General features: G+C 45.1%; 1 protein-coding gene across 1 annotated transcript in view; it reads right to left on the bottom strand.

Annotated features, from left to right (window-relative positions):
* Positions 1-588: 588 nt before the first annotated feature.
* The window catches only part of Gxylt2 (glucoside xylosyltransferase 2), a 47,995-nt gene continuing 26,059 nt past the window's right edge, over positions 589-22,524 (bottom strand). Inside the window, exons 4-7 of the mRNA XM_048356165.1 lie at positions 17,453-17,704; positions 14,678-14,801; positions 7,210-7,382; positions 589-2,279 (exon numbers count right to left, since the gene is read on the bottom strand). Coding sequence (XP_048212122.1) covers positions 2,097-2,279; positions 7,210-7,382; positions 14,678-14,801; positions 17,453-17,704 — 732 coding nt within the window. The 3' untranslated portion in view covers positions 589-2,096. The remainder of the gene's footprint in view (positions 2,280-7,209; positions 7,383-14,677; positions 14,802-17,452; positions 17,705-22,524) is intronic.

Here is a 22,524-nt window from a genome sequence, read left to right as displayed (position 1 = left end):
CAGAGTATTAGCCTTGAGCAAAAAGAAGCCAGGGACAATGCTCAGGCCCTGAGTCCATGCCCCAGGACTGGCAACAAAAACAAAACAAATAAACAAAAATAAAACAGTAAAAAAAAAAAAAAGCAGAGGACTCACAAACTGATTAAAGGTATGGATGGGTATGGGTATGAACTTTACCCTTTAGACTTAAGTTTGTGACTGCTCTAGGATGTTCATAGTAATATGAATACCCTTACATTTCTCTAAACTCTGAGGTTTTCTTTTTTCCCCCAGGGTAAGACATTTTCTGCTGATACAGCATCTATGATTGACTGGATTCTGCTTTTTAAGCTACCATATTGATATTAACAACAAAACATACTTGGTTTTACATCTTCAGATTGCCTTCTATTTATAATGGAAGGCAATTTGATATTTTTATTTCCAACATTTGGGATAAAGTATTATGAGCTGAGGGTAGCACATGCCTGTAATCAAAGCTACTCAAGAGACTGAGATCTGAGGATCACAGTTCAGAGATAAACCTGGGCAGGAAAGTCTGTGAGACTCTTAGCTCCAATTAACCACCCCCACCCCCAGCCCCTAAAAGCCAGAAGTGGAGCTGTGGCTCCAGTGGTAGAACACTATACTTGAGCAAGAAAAGCTAAGGAGCCTTGAGTTCAAGTCCCAGAACCAGCACCCACAAACAAAAGAATTATGTAAAATGTTCCCATGAAGATACTAGGGTTGACTTCAGATCCTTTTGGCAAATAGAAGACTTGGTTCTTCTACTGTAGCAAGATGCTTAAGGGCCTTTGAGCTTTCTTGGTTAACACTGGTTAGCCCTAGAGAAAACTCCTTGGGGAAAAAAAAAGAGGCCTTTCTCAGATTGGCAGGAAGGTGAATTTTCTTGTCAATGGCATTATCTGAACTATTTACTTGAGCACAACAAATCTCAAGTTCTTTCATTTCTCTTTACTACACAGGAGCTCACAAAAGAGATAGGAGCACAGCTAGAGACAACTTTAGAAACCAAGTGCTTTGGTCTGTCTGTGGCTGAATGCAGAATCATAGTTCTTGGCTAAAGAATTTCCCAGGGGGGGCGGGGAGGTTCAACCGAATTACTGAATTTCTTTCAGAAGTTATTGGTACACAGAAATTTCTTACGATTGTGTCCACTGCAAATCTAAGTTTTAAAATAAATACCTTCAGATACCTGCTTTATCACACTGCCCAACTAGCCAAAATCTAAACTCTTCTCACATTGTAAGGAGACTGCTGCAGACATACAATCTTGTCTAATGTTTTAGTCTCCTACATAAAGATCTCAGCACAGAAGCTGGCTTCTGTGGAGATGATCTGTTTAAAATGCCTGGAATAACAGAAAATGCAGAAGAACTTCCTGGAAATGGTTAAACAGTGAGGGGGGAGTCTGGAAGGAAAGACATTAAAATACTAAAGCTTTCCCAGTGGTTGGTAGGATTATGTCTAATGTAATCTTGAGTTTGGCCCATGACCTAGATTCTCAACAAGCTTGTTTTTTATATAAGTACTGCTTTTTACAACAAGGGTGTATGAGGAAGTCAACTGCATAAAAAGAGTGTGGGAATACTAGATAAATGTCATACCCAGCATACCACTAAAACGGTGTCTCAACCCCCGAACAAGAATCAGTAAGCTTAGAAAAGTTCCTTTTTCACAGCTTAAGAAGGCTGCTAGAACAATCTGAGATTGAACTCAGGACGATACCACCTCCCACCATCCCCTAGTCCTTTTGCTTTTTTGTTTGTTTTCCAGATAGGAGCTCATGCTAACTTCCCTCGGCCTGGCTTTGGGCCACCATCGTCTTACCTCTGCCTCCTGAGTAGCAGAATTACAGGCAGGTACCATCACCCCTAGTTGTTGATTTTTTTAAAAATTATTAAACAGAGATAAATAGGATTTGAGAAAAAAGAAGTTAAAGAAAGGCTTATTCCATTTTAGGGGTGACTAATTCAGCAATGTCTCACAAGGCCTTTTGAATGCAGGTCATGGAGCACCATTCAATAATCACACGCGAAAGATCCAGGCAGCGTAATGACCCCCCCCGTTGCCATGGTGACCACAAGATGAAATGCTCAGAGCATGTGGTTGGGACCAACGTGGATGATGACGTGTCTCTCATAAGCTCTTCTCATCGTTTTCTCAATTTGCTTCAGGAATACCTGGGGGATGCGGCCACATAAAGTGTGCACAGTCTCCAAAAACTTCAACTGGAGGGGGTAATACATGGATTGAAAGAGATTGTCTTGAAAGGGAAACTGAAAGATGATAAAGAAAAAAGAAAAAGTGTTGTTAGCTGAAATGCTGTTTTAAAACATAAATCTAACAAACAAATGACATGGGGGAACCAGGGTGGTTTAAGCCGTCTGAATATTAGGATGACAAGCATGCACCATTATGCCCAACTCTTGGTGGAGAGGAGGATCTCACCAACATTTTGCCTGGGATGGCCTTGAACTACAATCCATAAGCCAGAGGCACTAGTTGAAGAGTTAGTAGTTGTTATATGCATGAGTGGTGCTTTCCAAAATAAATCTTTTGAACTGAGTCATGAACAGTTATCAAAATGTATTCTACTCTTGTGGAAAGAGGAAAGACTGCTAGTAGATTAAGTCACCATGGACATTTTATGTGTTGACTAGAAGGGGAGAAAAAAAAAAGCCAGAAGAATGTTAAAAAGCAGGGCGCTACAGCCTGAGAGGGCAGTGGGTGGTCTGACTGTTTTCCTAGAACAAGTCAGAGCTTTTACAAGTTCAACAGAAATATTGCTGCAGTATTGTTTATCAGCAACACAAAGTTTCCTCCCAGCCTGAGCACACTGATGGGTTTCAAGAAAGTTCTGTCCTGGACCAGCCTCAGGATACTCTTTCTTTCCCAGCACAATCTAGATCAGTGATCACACTCCTCAAGGACAGGCCTCCATTTGTTCTTTTCAGTAATAGAACAAAACAGGTGGAACCCCGGTCGTGACCTTTCACCCCCTTTCCCATCGCGCCTACATGCAAACCCATCACCAAGTCCTGAAGCTTTGTCTTGACAACATAACAAAAACACAGCTCCTCCACCAACTCCTGCCCTCATGCAAGCCAGTGCTGGCTCCCATTCCTGTCTCTATGACTGCAATTGGTCTCACAAACAGCCTTTGTGTTCCATGCTGTGCCCCTGCCACCAACCATGGAGGTGACATTTTCAAGCATAAATCAGAGCCTGTCCCTCTCCCACAGGGGCTTTCCACTGCTGAAAGAAGTCCAACTCCCCCATGCTTTCTTTTTTTAAATCTCTCCATTGCCTCCTTTTCCTTCCTTCCTTCCTTCCTTCCTTCCTTCCTTCCTTCCTTCCTTCCTTCCTTCCTTCCTTCCTTCCTTCCTTCTTTCCTTCCTTCCTTTCTTCCTCTCTCTCTCTTTCTCTCTTTCTTCTTCTCTCCCTGCTTCCTTCCTTCCTTTCTCTTTTTTTTTCTCTCTTTCTTTTAAATGGAATCTCCTGAACTTTTCTGCCTGGTCTGGCTTCAAATCACGATCCTCCAGAACTCAGCCTCCTGAGTAACTAACATTATAGGCTTTAGCACCAGCACCAGCTGAGAAACACATCTTTAGTGATAGCGTCTGAATAACACATTGATTTGGGATTTGTGACTGTCCTGATTGAAATGCCTAAATGAACAGACGGAATGCATGGACAGACAGCTAAGTTATTTGGCCCTCTTTCTGATCCCACAGAAAACAAATCACAGGAGATAACAACTCAAAAACCACAGTTGGGGCTGGGGATATAGCCTAGTGGCAAGAGTGCCTGCCTCGGATACACGAGGCCCTAGGTTCGATTCCCCAGCACCACATATACAGAAAACGGCCAGAGGCGGCGCTGTGGCTCAAGTGGCAGAGTGCTAGCCTTGAGCAGGAAGAAGCCAGGGACAGTGCTCAGGCCCTGAGTCCAAGGCCCAGGACTGGCCAAAAACAAAAACAAAAACAAACCACAGTTGCTCAATTCCAAACTGGGGCTTCCAGATCACAGAACATCAGAACAGCGCTGCAGGACACGCGTGTGATTCCGGGCTGCGGGGCCCCCCTAGTCAGTATGAGGGTATCCGAGTGGGAGAATGTCACCGTGCAGAAGAAATTTCCCATGTCATTTAATCACCTGGCCTTTGAAATCCCAACAGCAGGACACACAGAAGGAGGAAGAAGTGTTAACATAGGTACATGCTTAGCTCCTCCCCAGCCATGAAGACAACTCCCAGATTTCTGATGCTGGAATTGTCTAGCAAAATACATTTTCACAAGCACCCCCAAAATGTGTTATTGTGGCAAGGATTCTTCCTTACCTGATTCCTGACAAAGCCTATTGGGAAACCTTGTGGGTTCCTAGATCTTCAAGAAAACCATCTCTTGGGTCAGGCACATACCCGTAATTCCAGCTACTTGTGAGACAGAGATGGGCAGGATTGTGGTTCAAGGCAAGCCAGGGCAAAAGTAAGAAAGAGCTCATCTTTACCAATAGGCAGGCTATGGTGGTGCATGTTTATAACCCCAGCTATCTGGGCAGCAGAGGTAGGAGGATCATAATCTGAGGCTGGCTCCCAGGTAAAACATATGAGATCTTACCTGAAAAAAAGAAAAAAAACTAAAACAAAAAAGGGCTGGGGACACGGCACAAATTGTCTAGCAAGCATAAGTCCCTGAGCTCAAACTCCAGTGTTGTACTCCCTCAAAACTCTAATGAGGGAGGTCTACAAACTTTATTATGTCAAACTAGCAAGCTTTTCCTAGGGAGGAGTTTAGATAGCAAATATTTTTGACTTTGTGGACACTACAGCCGCTGTCAACATTCATTGGAGATGGTGTGAATGGATAAGTATACTGTGTCCTTTAGGGACTGTGTGTGTGAATACTAAAATCTCAGTCTCATACCATTTTCCCACATGGTAAAATTCTTTTCTTAATTTTCTCATCTACTTAAAGCTATTCGTAGCCTGCAGGTCTTACAATATGTAGGCAATGGGACAGGTTTGGTCCACGTTTGCTTCTTCCTGCTCTTTGTTTTGGAATTTCAGTAGATCTGTTGCTCATTTTCCCCTAGCAAGCTTAGGGTAAAAGATGGTGAAACACACAGGACTTTAGGAGGTAAATCACAAAGTAAAATTATTTTAGCCTCCATTTACTGCAAGGAGATAGTTCACATACATCTTTATTTTATTATTTTCTTTTATTTTTTGGTGCCAGTACTAGTGCTTGAACTCAGGGCCTGGGTGCTGTCACTGAGTTCATTTGCTCAAGGTTAGCGTTCTACCATTTGAGCCACAGCTCTACTTCTGGTTTTCTGGTGGTTAACTGAAGATAAGAGTCACATGGGCTTTCCTATCCAGTCTGTCTTTGAATTGTGATCTGCAGATCTCAGCCTCCAGAGTAGCTAGGATTATAGGCTGCCTGACCTCATGTACGTCTAAATCCTGCTTAACATTAGCTGATCTATCTCTTTAAGGCTGTTTGAGAGGTCCCACAAAACTTGATACAATCTTCCCTCCTTATCCATGGGGGACACACTCTCAGACTAGGAGAAGATGCTTGAAACTGTAATTGGTTCTGAACCGGTGGCACTGAATGACTAATGGAAGGATGAGGAATACAGGATGGGTACACTGGCAATGTAATGATTCACAACCTGGGCAGCACAGAGCTGATCACATGACGTGCCATCATGCTGTTCAGGACAATACACAATGTGAAACTCATCCACTGTTTCTGGAACTTTCCACCAAATATATCTGGACTGTGCTTAGCCAGGGTAACTGAAACTATGGCAAGCAAAACCAAGGATAGGGGAATTGTGGCTAAGATCTTTCAGATTAACAACAGGCAATCACAGGGCTTGCTTGACAGTCGCTGCACTGCATCACAAAGACTCAGGCCTTTGCCCTGGGCTAGCCAGGCTCATCTTCAAGTCTGCATTCGTAGCCCAGGTGCCTGCTCTGGGGGCTTCCTTATTAAGGAGCCTTGATGGGAGCATTTCTTCCATTTTGACTCAGTACCATCTCCCTCTCCCACACTCCTCCCGCTCTTGCTGGCTCACAGCACTAGAAGGATGTGGATGCCATTTATCTGGGGCTCCTTCTATCTGTGCGGCATCATGTGACCTCACCCTGGGCGGGGAGCACTGGGGAGGGGACACTTCATTTTTACCTCTTGCTCATCCTGTTCTGAGGTAAATCAATAATTTAAAAAAAATTCCACTGTTAATTTTAGTTTGGTTCCTTCATTTCTTTCTTTTTTTTTTTTTTTTTTTTTTTTTGCCAGTCCTGGGGATTGAACTCAGGGTCTGGGCACTGTCTCTGAACTTCTTGAACTTCTTTTGCTCAAGGGTACTACTTTACCATAGGAGCTACTTCTGGCCTTTTCTGTGTATGTGGTACTGAGGAATCGAACCCTGAGCTTCATGCATGCTAAGCAAAGCACTCTACCTGAGCCCCATTCCCAGCCCCATTTATTTTTCTTGAGTACTGAAATTTGAACTCAAGGCCTCCAGCTTGCTCAGCTTACTCAGCTGACACTCTACCACTTGAGCCACATCTCCAGCCAGGCTTTTGGCTGTTTGCTTTTGGACATAGAGTCTCAATAACTTTTCTTTCTTGACTGGCTTTGAACCATGATTCTTCAGATTTCTGCCTCCTGAGTAGCTAGGCAGTGCCAGGCTGGTTCTTTTTTTCCAATTATTCACCTTGACCTGATTGCTCAAGGGGTTGGAGCTTGCAACCAAGCAACATATTTACTTACTGACTCTGTGTGTGTGTGTGTGTGTGTGTGTGTGTGTGTGTGTCCTGGTCCTGGAGCTTGAGCTCAGTGCCTGGGCATTGTCCCCTAGCCTTTTCTCTCTAGGCCTGTGCTCTACCACTTGAGCCACAGCTCCACTTTCAGCTTTTTGGTGGTTAACTGCATAAAAGAGTTTCATGGACTTTCCTGTCTAGGGTGACTTTGAACTACAATCCTCAGAGCTCAGCCTCCTGAGTAGCTAGGATTACACTCATGAGCCACCAGCACCTGGCTTGAATACCGTTTTCTTGTATATCTCTTCCATGTGATGACAAATTTTACAAGATTTGTCTGAGGGAATAGATGGCCTGGAAAAGGCCTGCTGACACAATGCATGCTCACACGCATGTGTCTCAGGAGTGGTGCTTGGCCAGGGTGGACTTACATCCCGTACTGCTTCATAGAGTGCTTTGAAAGTCGGCTGCTTGTCGTCATGGTAGACGCCCCGGTTCCCGTGCACCACGGACACTCCTTCGCGCTCAGCCTCTTTGCAGTTGCTCCCGTACATGCAGTGGTCTGGACGGTAGTTCCACTGGCAGGGGAACACGTAGAGACACTCTGCAGGACACAAGAGGAAGACACATGTCCCCGTCAGGGTCAGCTGTGGCCTACATGGCTGGTGATGAACTTGATATCCTCGTAAACTATACGCTGTGCCCGAGTTCACTGCACAGGAACACGATGCTGTCAAACGCCTCGAGTCAAGGATTGGAAGGGCATCTGTTGGGATCATGTAGGTTTTATGCAGAAAAAAAGGGAAGGAGGTACAATACATAAGACAGGAAGACAAACACCGGCATTGGAGAGACAGGGGACAGGGTCTGAATCCTGGTTCTCACTGTGTCAAAAACTATGGAAGCTATGTCTGCTCAATCACAACCCTGTAATTTGGTTTCCTCATATGTAAAATAGGCATAATATGCTTTCCTCTTACATGAAATTGTTAAAGTGCTCAGCCAAGTGTTAAGCACAAAGTAGTGTTTAATAGTGGTTGCCATTATCATCCCTCTTTATAAAGGTTTTGTATTATAGACAATCCCACAAAGTGAGTCATAATCCAAGCAGTGATTCCTCTTCAGATTAAAACTAACTAAAATCCACCTATAAAAGCAAAGGAGAGCCAGGGCTGGTAGTTCATGCCTGTAATCCTGGCTACTCAGGAGGCTGAGATCTAAGGATTGTGGTTCAAAGCCAGCCCAGGGAGGAAAGTCTTTGAGATGTTTATCTCCAATAAACTACCAAAAGAACCAAAGTAGAGCTGTGGCTAGCCTTGAGTAAAACAAGTTCAGGGGCAATGCCCAGGCCCTGAGTTCAAGACTCAGGATAGGTACATGCACACACACACACACACACACACACACATACACACACACAGCAAAGAGGCTAGGTGTTGGTGGCTCATGCCTACAATCCTAGCTACTTTGGGAATCTGAGGACTGAGGTTTGAAGTCAGCTTGGCCACACAAAACTTCAAGCCTCATCTCCAATTAGGCAGCAAAAAGCTAGAGTGGAGGTGTGGTTCAGTGGTAGAGGGCAATCCTTGAGCAAAGAACAAAACAAAACAGAACTGAGAGCACTGAGCCCTCAATCCAAACCCCAGGATCAGCACATGGGAAAGAAAAAAAGGAAAAATGTCTGAAGCATAAAGTTCTTCCATTCCCCCCACTGAGCCAAGGAAGCTATATATACCATGCTACGTGTGCATCCAGGCCTGTGTGTGCACCTGTATCTCTAACCAGTTGGTTCTTAATCAGGGCGAGTCTTGCCCTCCCCGATGTCCTTGGGGCCATTTGGCAATATCTGGAGGGAGACATTGTTGGTTGTGATATGTAGAGGAGCTTGTGGCTGGCATCTAAGGGGCTCTTAACATCCAGCAGGCCAAAGAACTCCCATCCTGTAATGAGCAGAACTAACCCCCATCACTGTACGGCTGCTGTTGAGAAATGGCGCTAATCCTGTTGTGCTCACATTCCCACCCCCCGCCCCCACCCCGGTGATTAAAATTATGTGATTAACAATAAGTTCATGACCCGTAGCTTCCCAGTTACTAGCCGGACGCCTTTCAAAGCTGGGGCTGCAGGATCACAGATCAAAGCTCTCTGTAACTGCTACAAATCAGGAGAAAGAGCCAGGAGACGTGAGCCGCCCATGTGCTTGTTCACTTCCCCTCGAAAGGCACACTGCTTAGAGGTCACTTAGACAAAGCCTGGGGGTGGAGAGCCAAGAATAGAGGGGGTACCTCGACCCCCACTGAAGGCTGTGTGACAGTCCTACCCTTCCACAGCCCAGAGGTATCCAAGTCCTTCTCTCCCATTCCTAATCATTCCCAATACACAGACTCACCTCTGCTCAGGGAGGTTCTATTCCAAGGATGTTTCCCTTTGAATTACTAGCATTTTCCTGCACCTTGGCACATACACAATCCATAAGTGGGACAGAGCAGTGGCCATCTTCAAATCACACTACCTAGACTTCAACTCAACTGCTCTAGTAACTGTGAGAACATTCCTCCATCCCTCTCTCCCTCTTCTTTCCTTCCTTTCCCCATCCCTCCTTTCCTCCTTCCTATCTTCAGTTTTTCCTTTTAGATAGGAGTCTTACTATGTAACCCAGGCTGGCCCGAAACTCAAGAGCCTCCTGTCTCAGCCTCCTGAGCACTGGGATTATAGGCATGCACCACCATGCCCAATATAGCTGTGTGATCTTTTTGCACTTTAGAGCAAAGAGGGTGAATGGGAGATTGAACAAAATGAAAATATATGAAAGCTCTTTTGAATTGGGCCTGGCACAGTCCCGTCCTTTCCTTTTGTAAGCTAGTGGGTCTTATCACTCATGTGATATTTGCCTGGACATTTATATCCCACTCGCCATAGTCAGCAGCTGAACGAATATCCTAGAATCGCCTGTCTGTGTAAATATACTGATTGACTGAACTAACAATTATTATTGAGTGTCTGCTGTCTATGTTCTGTGGACAGAGCAAATAATGGGGCATCTAGTCCCTGTGTTCCTGGAGGGCAGTTTTCTGCCTCTTCTCGAGTCCTTCTGGAGCCTCTACAGAAAGAAATCGATTTCTCTTTCTCCAGTCCCAACACAGGCCTGAGTGATGAGGTAAAAGGGACTCAAAGCCAGAGCACGAAATAGAAATGGCCCAAGCTTTGAAATCAAATACATACAGGTTCAAATTTGGCTTTTCCTACTTTCTAGATCTATAACCTTGATGAGTCACTGAAACATCTAACTTCAATGAAGGGCAGTAATGAGGACATGTTATCCAGGCCTGCACACGCTATGCCTCCACCTTAGCTGTGACCACCCGCAGAGGATGAGAGCAAGCTCAAGCCCACCCACTGGGTCTGACCATGGAGCTCTGCCCAGGCTGCATCAACTCATACAAATGACATCACTTGTTCATGCCTTGGTTTCCTCATCTGTAAAATGGAAGAAATCCTAAACAATCCTTGCCCATAGGAATCGGGAGCGTTATTCGATGAGTGCATCTACACTCATGACTGGAACACAGAACACACACCATCGATGTAAACTATGACAGTTGTTGGCAGGGCCTTTTCTTTTATGACAAGAACCACTGTGCCAGGTGACAAGAAAAGGAGGAGAACAGATACACAAAAGAAGCCCAGTGTGGTTTCCAGCACAAAGTTGCCTGTGATAAGCGTTTACTCTGATTGCTTCTATGCCTGCAGGATCTTACCTTTCTTAACCTATGGTGGGCCACAGACTTCTCTGAGAATCTAATGAAAGTTTTAAAGCTTGGCTTTACGATATTCCAATAGGCAACACAGATCTACCAAAATCTTTTTGCTTACAAGTTCAGGGTTTTATAGACCTCCAAACAACCCCTAAGAGCCCCAACTGTAGAATCTCAAATAGGAAATATGAATTCCACATTGTTACATCCCTCCTTTGCAGTTTTTGTTTTTGGCTGGTCCTGGGACTTGAACTCTGGGCCTGGGTGCTGTCACTGAGCTTTTCTGCTCAAGGCTAGTACTCTATCACATTGAACAACAGTTCCACTTCCATTTTCTGGAGGTTACTTGGAGATAAGAGTCTCATGGATTTTCCTGCCCTGGCTGGCATTAAACTGCTATCCTCAGATCTCAGCCTCCTGAGTAGCTAAGATGATAGGCATGAGGTACCAGCGCCCAGCTCCTTTACAGTTTTTCAGAGCAAGAAATGTGCATAAAGCCAAACTCAGTGACTCACACCTGTAATCCTAGCTACTCAGGTGGCTGAGATCTGAGGATTGTGGTTCAAAAAAGAAAGAGAGAGAGAGAGAAGGAGGGAGGGAGGAAGGGAGAGAGGAAGGGAGGAAGGAAAGAAGGAAAGGAGGAAGGATGGAAGGAAGGGAGGGAGGGAGGGAGGGAGGGAGGGAGGGAGGAAGGAAGGAAGGAAGGAAGGAAGGAAGGAAGGAAGGAAGGAAGGAAGGAAGGAAGGGAAAGAAAGAAAAGAAATGTGCATAGACTGATTATGTACTCAAACCCAGTACCTATTCACCACATCACTGCAGAACCTGTGTGTCCCAGGTGATGTCAAGGTGCTGTTTCTGCCCAGGACACAGTAGGTCCCAAAGAAAGGAGTTTTTCCAGGACTCAGTGAGGGGACAGTTCCTTTCTGGGAGGTGAGGTGAGAAGATGATTCTACCAAGTTTTATTAAACTGAGACTTTTAGTATGGAATTCTGACAGTCTAAAACAGAGGCTTGGGAGACCATTTGAGGAGAAAATGGTCTCTGATGGTAAGACGTTTGGAAATCAGAATACGTCTTGCAAGAGCCAGGCTTGGTGGTACACACCTGTAATCCCAGCTACTTGGGAGGGCAGGAGGCTAGTGGTTCAAGGCAAAGTCAACAGGAAATCTTATCCAAAAAAATAAATTATAAGCAAAGGGACTGAAGGTGTGACTCACATGATCAAAATGCTTGCCTAGCAAGTATGAGGCCCCGAGTTCGGTCCCCAGTATTGCCAAATAAAATAAAAGAATCATAGTAGTTTTTCTAAGACAAAGGCAATTGGAAAACAGAAGAGTAAAGCTGTGTAAGTCTACTGCTTTGGCTTAACATAGTCGAGACACAGAAAGCCCAAAGTAAAGCTGAATTGGAGCAGGAAGTGGGACATCTCCAGAGATCTGGAGGAGGGTATTAATGAATGTCAGCTTTTCAACACTGCTGCTGGACAAACCAGCTCTGTCCAGGATGTGGTCTGACTGGTTTAACAGGGAACTTGGGAGAGCAAGATCTCAGGCTACCTATGTGAGGAAGAGTAATTCTTCTCAAGAAACCAAAGCAAGGGCAACCACCAGTGGACTGCCAAACATAGCATGCGGCACTTTCTTCACAGATGAGCTTTGCCTGAGGCAAGGTTTGAAATCTCCATTTCATGTATGGAGGGCAGAGGGTATAGAGGAGACTGATCTGCTACCCCATCACAGGCTGAGAAGGAAAGCCAAGCCCATCAGAGCCAGCACACTAGTGTGCACGTGGCTAGAACATGCAATTAGAGCAAAGAGCTTTACAATGTGCTTGCTACTGACTTGCAAATACACTTTAAAAGATGCTATCACTGACTGCTGGAGACTAATAATTGTAACAACCCTGACATATATCTATTGCTTCCTCTATGGCAATGTGAGGGAATTAGGGCAATAAACACATTCATCAATCCCTCACCTTGTACTCAGACTTGTCAGTTTTGACCTGGATTTCAGACCCCAAAGATCCCACGTTTGTTTGTTTGTTTTTGGTTATGGGGCCTGGGCAATGTCCCTGAGTTTTTCTGCTCAAAGCTAGCACTCTTCCACTTTGAACCATAGAGCCAATTCCAGTTTTCTGGTGGTTAACTGGAGCTAAAAGTCTCATGGACTGCCTGGCTGGCTTCTAATCGCAATCCTCAGAGCTCAGCCTCCTGAGTACCTAGGATTACAGGCCTTTAGCCACCAGCACCGGGCCAAAGAGTCCATGTTTAATAAAGTACTTGAGTAAAGTGTGAAATAGGGAGATAAATTAATCAGAGTCAGTGGGTTTACTCAATACGGATCTAAAACCAGAAAACTTGGCTACTGCTTCATACTGCTCAGATTTAGGACTTAGAACTTTGTAATCGTTTTACAGCATCTTTGACTCTTAGATGTGGAATGAAGAAGCCCCGAAACCCAGCTGGGTTCAGCCTCAAGGAGAGGTAAGGCTCAGATCTACCTGCGTCGCAGCTTCTGATGGCTTTCCAGGGTTCATTCTTACAGACTACATCCCCAAACCATCTGTAAGAGGATTTGGGGGTCACATGGCTGAGTGAATCTGGAATTTCTCCCCTTGGAATATAAATGGAGATACATCAGATAGTTTTAGCCACACAAGAGAGAGAAAAAATGCAACTAAAGAGAAGAATGCATCAAAAGATACATCATGGGATAGCTGCCTGGCACTCTAGAATCTTCCACCCCATCTCCAAGAAGCTCCCTGCTCCTGTATTTGGAGTTGGGGTATCCCAGATGAAAACACTTGGTTCTCACTTGTTACTTATACTAAAATTAGTAATTCTCTTTTCTGGTTTTTCTTGCTGTGAAATGGTCAGGGTGATTGCGTGGGTAGGTTTGGATGATGCTTAGAAGTGAATTTGCTACTTAATAAGAAATATGAGCCCAATTCGTGAACTCTGAGCTCCCAGCCCAGCTGATTCCCACTGGAACCAGGGAGTGCAGAATTGAGATGAAGTTAGTCTTTTAGTGCAGGCTGTACCTGCAGGATAAAAGTCGGGACTTTGCTTTGAGGCCTGAATTAGTATCAGAAGTTTCCCTCCCAAAAATCTCAGCATCAGTCTGCTTCTTTTCTTTTCCAGGATTTGGTCTTTTGGACCAAAAGACATATGAAATTGAGCTTTATATTAGAATATTTTTTCTTTCCAAAGGTGTACAGTTTTTGAAGCTTCAATGGAGGTAGAAATCTTTATCAATAGAAGTTTTTATTGAAAGAATTTTAGGATATATGCGCTGGTACTGGAGCTTGAACTCAAGGCCTCATGCTTTTACTTAGCTTTTTTGCTCATGGCTGGTGCCCTACCACTTGAGATACATCTCCAGTCCAGTATTTTGTTGCCTAATTGGAGGTAAGAATCTCATGGATTCCTATCTTTTTCTGTGTGTCCCATCAGGCTGGCTTTGAAACTCAGATTTGAGCCTCCTGAATACCTAGGAGGCATTGGTACCTGGTTTATTTCAGGATTTTTAAAGACAGCAGAGTCCTTTTTCTCAGGAAAGACAAAGATTTTTCTCAAGAATATATACATGGTTTCTATTTTAATGGCAAATAAGATTTTAATAAAGGGAGAACAAAAGGATATTTTATTAGCTTTAGGTATTAACATGAAAACAGACTGGAAGTTTTCCTCTCCCTCCCTGCACTTCAGCAAGTCATTGACTTAACAATATATAAGAATTTCCTTTGCAAAAAGGGGCTATGGGGCTCGTAACCCTGAACAAGTGCCTTAACTTGAAGTCCCTGAGAACCAGGCTCTGTGTAGCTTAGATAGGTGGAGGGACTCTCCTGGATTAGGCTGTTTCCATTTCACTGTGGGCCTCACGTCCACTTTGACTGCAGTTCTTGGGAACATGCTGCGGCCACATGGCAAAGATATTCTCTGAAAATGGAACGCAGTGTTGGAGGTGTGGCCTTGTGTGGCCAGGAAGCCACTTCTGTCAGAGAGTCAGGGAGAGCAGACAAAAGGGCAGGTGCACCAGTCAGGCTCTGGTCACTGCAGCCCAGGCCACACACACACACACACACACACACACACACACACACACACACACACACACACACACCATTCTTGAAAGAGAACCTACCTGGGTTGAAATAAAAGATGATGTTTAGCAAATCCTGGTCCCCCCAGGTGATGGCATTCTTGTACTTCTGGTACAGAGGCAACAGCATGTCTTCCCAAGCCAGGCCTGTGGGACTCAGGCTGTTCTGGAAGAGAGAAACCATGAGGGCAACGGAAGCGAGGAAAACACCCTTGCCATGGAGAAAGCGTGCAGGCGTGGGCTTCCTTTTCCTCTGGCTACAGGGGAGATCCTGCTATCCTCAGGACCCCACAACAAAGCACAGTCCTTCTGCATGGATACTGGATGGACCAAGAAATGGTTCAGAAAAACCATGCCTGGAATCAAACCTTCCTTACGTTTCTTTCTTCTCTATGAAGAAACAAAATGCTGGTCACCGAATTAAGGTATCAAGTGAAAATATCTTGCATCTACCCATCAGTCTGTCCATCTGTGCGTCCATCCACCTGTCCACCCATCTGTCTGCCTATTTAGAAAAGCTTTTGTGGGGCTGGGGATATGGCCTAGTGGCAAGAGTGCTTGCCTCGTATACATGAGGCCCTGGGTTCGATTCCCCAGCACCACATATACAGAAAACAGCCAGAAGAGGCGCTGTGGCTCAAGTGGCAGAGTGCTAGCTTTGAGCAAAAAGAAGCCAGGGACAGTGCTCAGGCCCTGAGTCCAAGCACCAGGACTGGCCAAAAAAAAGAAAAGCTTTTGCCACCTTTCTGCCTCTGCCTCTGGAGTTTGAGGGCTAGAGATGTGCATTTGGCTACAAACAATTCACTTAAAGTAAGGAAAGAAGCCTGGCGTGGTGGCTTATGCCTCTAATTCCACACTCCGAATAGGAGCGAATGGCAGTGGAGGATGGAGAGGCAGAGGCAGGAGGAATGCAAGATAAAGGTCAGCTTGGGCTACACAGTGAGTCCCTATGGCAAGAAAACAAATAAACAGCCCCAACATGATTTACCTGCAAAGTAAAAATAACACATTCACAAACAATATTCAATCAGTACAAGTAAAAACACATTTCTTTTTCCTCCATCCTCCTCTGAATCTCATTCCCATTTTTCCTAGAAGCATCCACAATGAATAACTAATGGCCTCTTAGGTATTCTGGAAATTTCTAAGGCATAAAAGTCAGCACACTACAATATAATGATATGCTACTACAAGCAAGTTTTTCTCAGTATATCATCTCACTTATGGATAAGCCTACTTTTCCTTTCCTTGCCTTGCCTTTCACTTCCTTTCTTTTCCTTTCCTTCTCCCTTCTCCACTCTCCTTCCCCCTTCCCACTTCTACCTTTCCCTCCCATCCTGATCTTGCCTCTCTCTTCCTTTCCCCTTTATCTTTATCTTTTGTGTTGGCACCAAAAACTTGAACTCAAAGCCTCACACAGTCTCTCTTTGGCTTTCTTGCTCTAAGCTGCCACACTTCTAGTCTGGCATTTTTGCTAGTTAATAGGATATAGAGTCTTTGAATCTCAACCTTCCAAGTTTCAGTCTCCAGAGTGGCACCTGGATCTTCCTTATTTTTGTGGTATTAGGAATGGCAAACAAGACCTTGTGAAACATGGATACTGGATCTAACTGGTGCCTTCTTGGCCATGTGGTAGATGATAGGTTATTAGGTTTAACTAGCACCAGCTTGTCTTCACGGTGGAGGCAGGGAAGTTCCACCCCCAGGTGATGGGCATTCCTGAATTCCTAAAGGTAGGGGCAGGGACTTGGACAATATGTCACTGGACCTGTCCTGTGCCTTAAACTCTTGAGACCATTGAGTTTCCTGTGACCCTATCCCCTGTCCCTGCCCCTATTTAGGCCCAGACTAGCTCAGGCGCTATTAGGCTATGCCTCATGTCCTGTGTCTCCTGTCTCCTGTCTTTCCTCTGGTCACTATGGTGTCCTACTTCAGCTCTCCATTGGAGTTGATCTGGTTTGTTTATATTGTTTTTCTGCTCTTTATTTGCTTTACTGTTATGGCTCAGTTTTCTAAGAGTGTATACTGTATTTGAGGGGCTGCAGGTCTTTGTGATGAGAGTCCACTTGCAGCCCCCATCTCTCCAATAAAGACTCCCTGTTTGACCTCTCAAAATATGGTTTCTCATGACTGAGTTTCTGTACAACACTTGGATATGCTAGGTAAGTATTGTATTCCTGAGCTACACACCAGCCATAATTAACATATGCTGTTCATTTTGTTTTTTGTTTGTTTGTTTTTGCCAGTCCTTGGGCTTGGATGCAGGGCCTGAGCACTGTCCCTGGCTTCTTTTTGCTCACAGCGAACACTTTACCACTTGAGCCACAGTGCCACTTCTGGCTTTTTCTTTTTATGTAGTGCTGAGGAATCAGACTCAGGGCTTCATGCATGCAAGGCAAACACTCTACCACTAAGCCACATTCCCAGCCCTAACTTTTTTTTGGAGGGGTGACTTATTTTTTAAGTTCCTTCCTGTTCTTTGCTAGGAGATCATGCCTACCCTTGTACCAACTCTATATACTTACATAACTATCTTTAGAGTGATTCCAAGAAATCTTGCAGGATATGTGCTATGGAATTCTGAAACACTGCCAGACAGTCGAGCATAATACCTTGTGAAAGCTTGATATTCCATAGCCATCTGGACTTTTCCTAAACAAACATTCTATCACCTTCCAAACACTTTCCTCTGGGTTCTTCTATCCCTACCTCTAGGCCACCTACTACAGACCCCAAATCAACTCATGCTCAACCTTGGCAAGACCAGGATGAAAAGCCTGCTGATCTTTAGATAAGGACGTCAAAGCATTTCCTTACCTTGAACTGGGTATTTCTTATACGCGTTAAATTCATCAGCATGACTCCTGAGTTGACTCCTGCAGAGCCATAGAAAGGGTGCCTAGCGAAGCGGCTGTACCAGCCTGTCTTTGGGACTTCATGTTCGGGAGCCATGGCTGCAAGCTGGGTGGTGTTAAACTGCCTCAGAAGCTTCCAGATGTCATCAACAGGTCTCAGAAAGAGAACATCAGTATCTACGTACAGAAGCGAGTCGACATCCTTTAAAATCACCTTTGTGTGTAAGGAGTTGGGGGGGTGGACACAGAACAAAAAAGCAGGTCAGAAAGAAGAGAAGTAGATCAACAGAAGAATGATGCTGCTAGATGCACTGGTTAGTGTTGAACTGTAGAACTGTTGAATTGTACCACTTTGAGCTCCATTTCTCCCTTCTCCTTTGACTTGAAGAATAATCAATGATTACCAATGATTTGAGATACAAAAGAAGATAAACCTCGATCTAGACGGTCCAACTCCAGGATCTTGGATTATATTTGATTTGGGCCCATTTTTCCAAAAGATGAGAACATCAGCCAGTTACTGTGGCTGTTTTGTCCTTCTATCCTCCAGGAAGGTCACCTTTTTCTCTTGGTTCTTTTTTTCCAAACAAGCAGGCATTGATGTGGACAATCTCTTAACCAGTTTCTACCAAGCATTGGGGGAAAGCATCTACTTCTAGCATTGATGGGTATGGCTCTGTATCTTTCTGAATGGTCTTTTTAAAGCCAGGCATCAGTGGCTCATGCCTGTAATCCTAGCTACTCAGGAAGTTGACATCTGAGAATTGTGGTTCAGCCTGAGCAGGAATATCTGTGAGATTCTTATCTCACAGATTAACTACCAAATTAACCACCAAAAAGCCAGCATTAGAGCTATGGCACAAGTGGTAGAGCACCAACCTTGAATGAAAAAAAGCCAAGCAAGACCAAGAGGCCCTAAGTTCAAGCCCCTATACTAGTACGTGCACACACACACACACACACACACACACACACACACACACACACAGAGATACGTGTAATTAGTCCCTATTCTTATCAACACCTGCAGCCCTTTGCAACAGGTGCTAACCAAGATGGCCTGCATTGTGGTTAGAGTTAAGCGGAGGAGAAATGTAGCTTTTAAAAAAAAAATCATAATCCTTTAACACAGAGGCCTTTTTACTCTTTATCTGAAAACACAAAAGGGAAAAAAAGAACACCATTCTTTCTCCATGCCTCTCTGTAGCAATTATGGCCGGTACACATTTGAAGAGCCTCCTCATTGGCTGCACTATAATAGGAAGAGTAGTAGTTATCAAGGAGGACAGAAAAAGTAGCCATTTCAATTCCCTGTGGAGGAGAACTGGCTTCAGAATCAAGCCTTTGTTTTCCAGAGGGAGCTGGGGGAGGCAGCAGCCAGGGGGCTGACTATACCTTTGCTGCTGACATTACTGATCTTCCTGCTCTACCCCACCCACTGCTCCAATCCATCTCCAGTGACTTCACCCAGAAACCTGTGCTAAATATGGACCACAGCCTCTGGTGCTAAATACAGACCACAGCTTCCTGCACACAGGCTGCAAGATCACCAGGGGCTCTCCACCTCTAATCCTGGCCTGACTTCCAACAGTGGAGGTCAAAAGTTGGAGGTTTTACTTATAGTCCCAGTTACTATGGAAGTAGAGATTGAGAGGGTGAAAATCAGTGTTGTGCACCTGTAATCCCAGATACTTGACAAAGGGTGGTAGGAGGATCAAGATCTGAGACCAGTCCTGGGGGAAGAACCAACTAAGAAAAAAGGGTTGGAGGAATGAATGGTTCAAGTAGAGTGCCTGCCCAGCAAGTGTGATGCCTTAAGTTCAAACCCCAGAACCATTCAGCCCCTGTTGGGGGCTGTCCTTCCCCCAGCCCTGGGACAATGTGATGGAGCCCCTCCCACCTTCCGGCCTCAACAGGAAGAGAAAGACTCCGCCCCTTGGGAGGTGAACACGTGCGTGCCACCATGATGGGGTTGTCCCGCCCACAAAGGAAGTTTCGTGATGTTGCTTGATGGACATGGTCCTTAGCCTATGACTGGCCCTTTGGCCAGCCCCCTTTCTTTCCCGCCATTACTTCTATATAAGTGCCTTTCCATATTAAAGTCTTTGAGATGCATCCCACCACCGCAGCGTGTCCCTGATGCCTTCCTTTTCGCCTCTGCCCTTGGTAACATGTGAGGGGACTGGGCGGAGGGGAGGCTTCAGCAACCTTTCCTCAACTTAGCGCTTGCCCATGTGAGCACGCCTTTGGCCTTCCGCTGGCGGAGGGCCAGGCCGAGTGCTCTTTCATATATTTTGTGGTTACCATTCTCCCCATGGGGGGAGAAAGGGGTCGTTCAGACCCCAACAAGCCCCCTCAAAAGTTGTGGGTTTACAAACTGATGACCTGTGTTCAGATTCCATTCGTACCATTGCCTGTGTGACCTGAACTCACTACTGAAAAAAAGCTAGACTTCCTTGCCATGTCAGCCAGATCACACTCATTCCATAGAGCTGCTGGGACAATCAAGTGAGAGCAAGACTATGGAGCACGTGCACACATACACACGCATGCACACATGCACACACACAGCAAAGCCTTCATAAATTTTGTGTGGGATCTTTGTGTGTGTGTGTGTGTGTGTGTGCACTAAGGCTTGAACTCAGAGCCCCATGCTCTCACTTGGCTGTTTTGCTCTACTGCTACTGTCATATCCACAGTTCCAGTAATCAGAAACTGGCTCCAGCCTTAGTACAACTGAGTGAAACCTGCACCATCCTTGGGAGCTTCAGTTGAGGAGGCAGAGAAGAGGAAACTGGGGTGCAGATAATCATAGCTAGCACAGAAGCACACAGAAGGGTCTGTAAACCAGGCAGCAGTGAAATCCAGGGAGGCTTACCATTAGAAGTGGCAGTTAGGCTGAGAGATAGTGATGAGCAGAGCGGGGTGGGGGTGGGAGAACCAATGAAGCAGCTTGTGCAAAGGCCCAGCTGCAGTCCAGAGTGAGCACCTGTTGGCTGCTGGAGGGAACAAAGTTTACAGCTGGATTGTGGAATGTTTGGCTATAAAGTTGAACAGGGTGATCAGGATCTCTTCTGATAAACTTGAGCATGATCCTGACAGCAATGATGAAGTCAAGGTCATCCTTGGGTCTGCCCATCTTTCCCATGATTAACCTTAATAGTCCCAAAGGCCCCACTTTCAAACACCCAGATCTATCCATTCTCTCTTTTTGTGTGTCCTCTCCCTGATGTCAAGGCACCTTGACACCCCGTCCAGAATGCTGGTGTGCTCTTTCACAGGTCCCTGGGGGGACCCACACTTGTCTCCCTGAAGTCCCTTGCAGCACTCCCACGTGCTTTCCTCAGCACAGCCTCCAACTGCTCCACATGCAGTGTGCTTTCCTGTTCAATCTCACTGACTGTGGTAGCCAAACATCCTGATGAATTCCTAAGTGCTTGGAAGTGTCCAGATATCTTTCTATCCTCCACTTGTCACTTCATTCCCCTATCGCCAGAGAACAGTGGCTGTGGGATTGTCACCAGTTTCTATTTCTCGAGGCAGGTTTTATGGCTCAGCATATGGTCCGCCTTGGTGAATGTTCTCTGTGCTTCTGGAACAAATGTTTGTCCTGCTGCCATTGTTGGGGTGGGAGGGAGGGAGTCCTACACATTCTGTAATTGTTGGTTAGGCTACTTGATTGACAGCATTGTGAAAGTCTTCTACAGCTGCACTGGGCATCTGTCTGTCTATCATAAGTTTGTGAGATGCCTAAAGCACTGTCTCTTGGCACAAAGAAGGAGGATGCAAGGGACACCCATGTCGCCTGCAGTGCCAGGTACGTGTGGGGAGTTTGTGTTTGCTTTCCTGTCTCTGGGGAGGAAGCTCCTGGCTTGAATGATGATAACATATACCAATGTTCTTTTGTCCCTCTGCTCATGTCCCTTTTCTCTTGTAGGCTATTCCTAAAGTTTTGAGTTTGGGATTTTGATGTCAGGCTCAGAGTCTTCCTGGAGGTCTCTTGTCCCCTAGTAAGGTCAAATCTAGTCCTCTCAGCCTGGCATTCAGGGCCCTTTGCCCACTGGCCCACTGACCCACTTCATATGCTCCAGCCAGGCTGGTGGTCACTGTCTTCCCACTGTGTGCACTCTGACCTGCCCTACACTGTCACCCCACAGAATGCCCTGCCTCTCTCCTCCCCCATCCTGAAACTGTCAAATCATACTTATTTCTTCAAAACTTATAATGTAAGTTCATGTAAGCTCAAAATCCTCTACTTGACATGATGTGTTTAAACACACACACACACACACACACACACACGAAGGTCTAGGGAGACAGCTCAGTGACAGGGCATGAGACAAGTTGTTTCGAGGCCTTGGTTCAATCCCTAACACAACAAAAAAAATGTTGAACTTATTGTCTTCCCTCCCACTCCCTTCACAGTGAACAGGTTAGCATACATGGCCTGTGCGTTTTCTTTGTACTAGCCCATATGTAGTGTAACTAGGAAGTCACAGCTCAATACAAAAGATAACCTTGTCAGATGCCTTCACTCCCTAACTCATTCATGCCCCAAATTCTTACCACCACCTAAAATGAACACACAGTTTGCTAATGATGATGATGATGACTTACACTCTTCCCTGCCATGAAGAATAATAAGCTGACTCTCTAATTCATGGTCATAGTTCTAGGGACTAACACATGCTAAGAGTCAGTAAGCACTGTTCAGTGAATGTGTATGTGTCACTTTAGATGAATAAATATATCCATACACATAGACATGGACACATGCACTTAGGGACAGTTTTAAACACCAATAGAAGGAATCACATTTTACATACTTTCTAATTATTTCTTTTCAGAATTCCCCTTCATCATCTCTATGTTGAAAAACTTTTTTCTATCTGATCTTGCCAACGTGCAAGCAATCTTTTTTTATATCAATAAAAATAGATAAGTGGAGGGAATAATGGGAACTATGAAAGTATTATTCTGATATAATACTTTCTTTTTTGAGGAGAATGTGGCAGAACTGGGGTTTGAACGAAG

Source organism: Perognathus longimembris, chromosome 10 (assembly GCF_023159225.1).
Source record: "Perognathus longimembris pacificus isolate PPM17 chromosome 10, ASM2315922v1, whole genome shotgun sequence".
In the NCBI taxonomy this organism is placed as follows: Eukaryota; Metazoa; Chordata; class Mammalia; order Rodentia; family Heteromyidae; genus Perognathus; species Perognathus longimembris.
The sequence above is the reverse complement of the archived record's forward strand: the minus strand, read 5'-3'. Positions and strand labels throughout refer to the sequence as shown.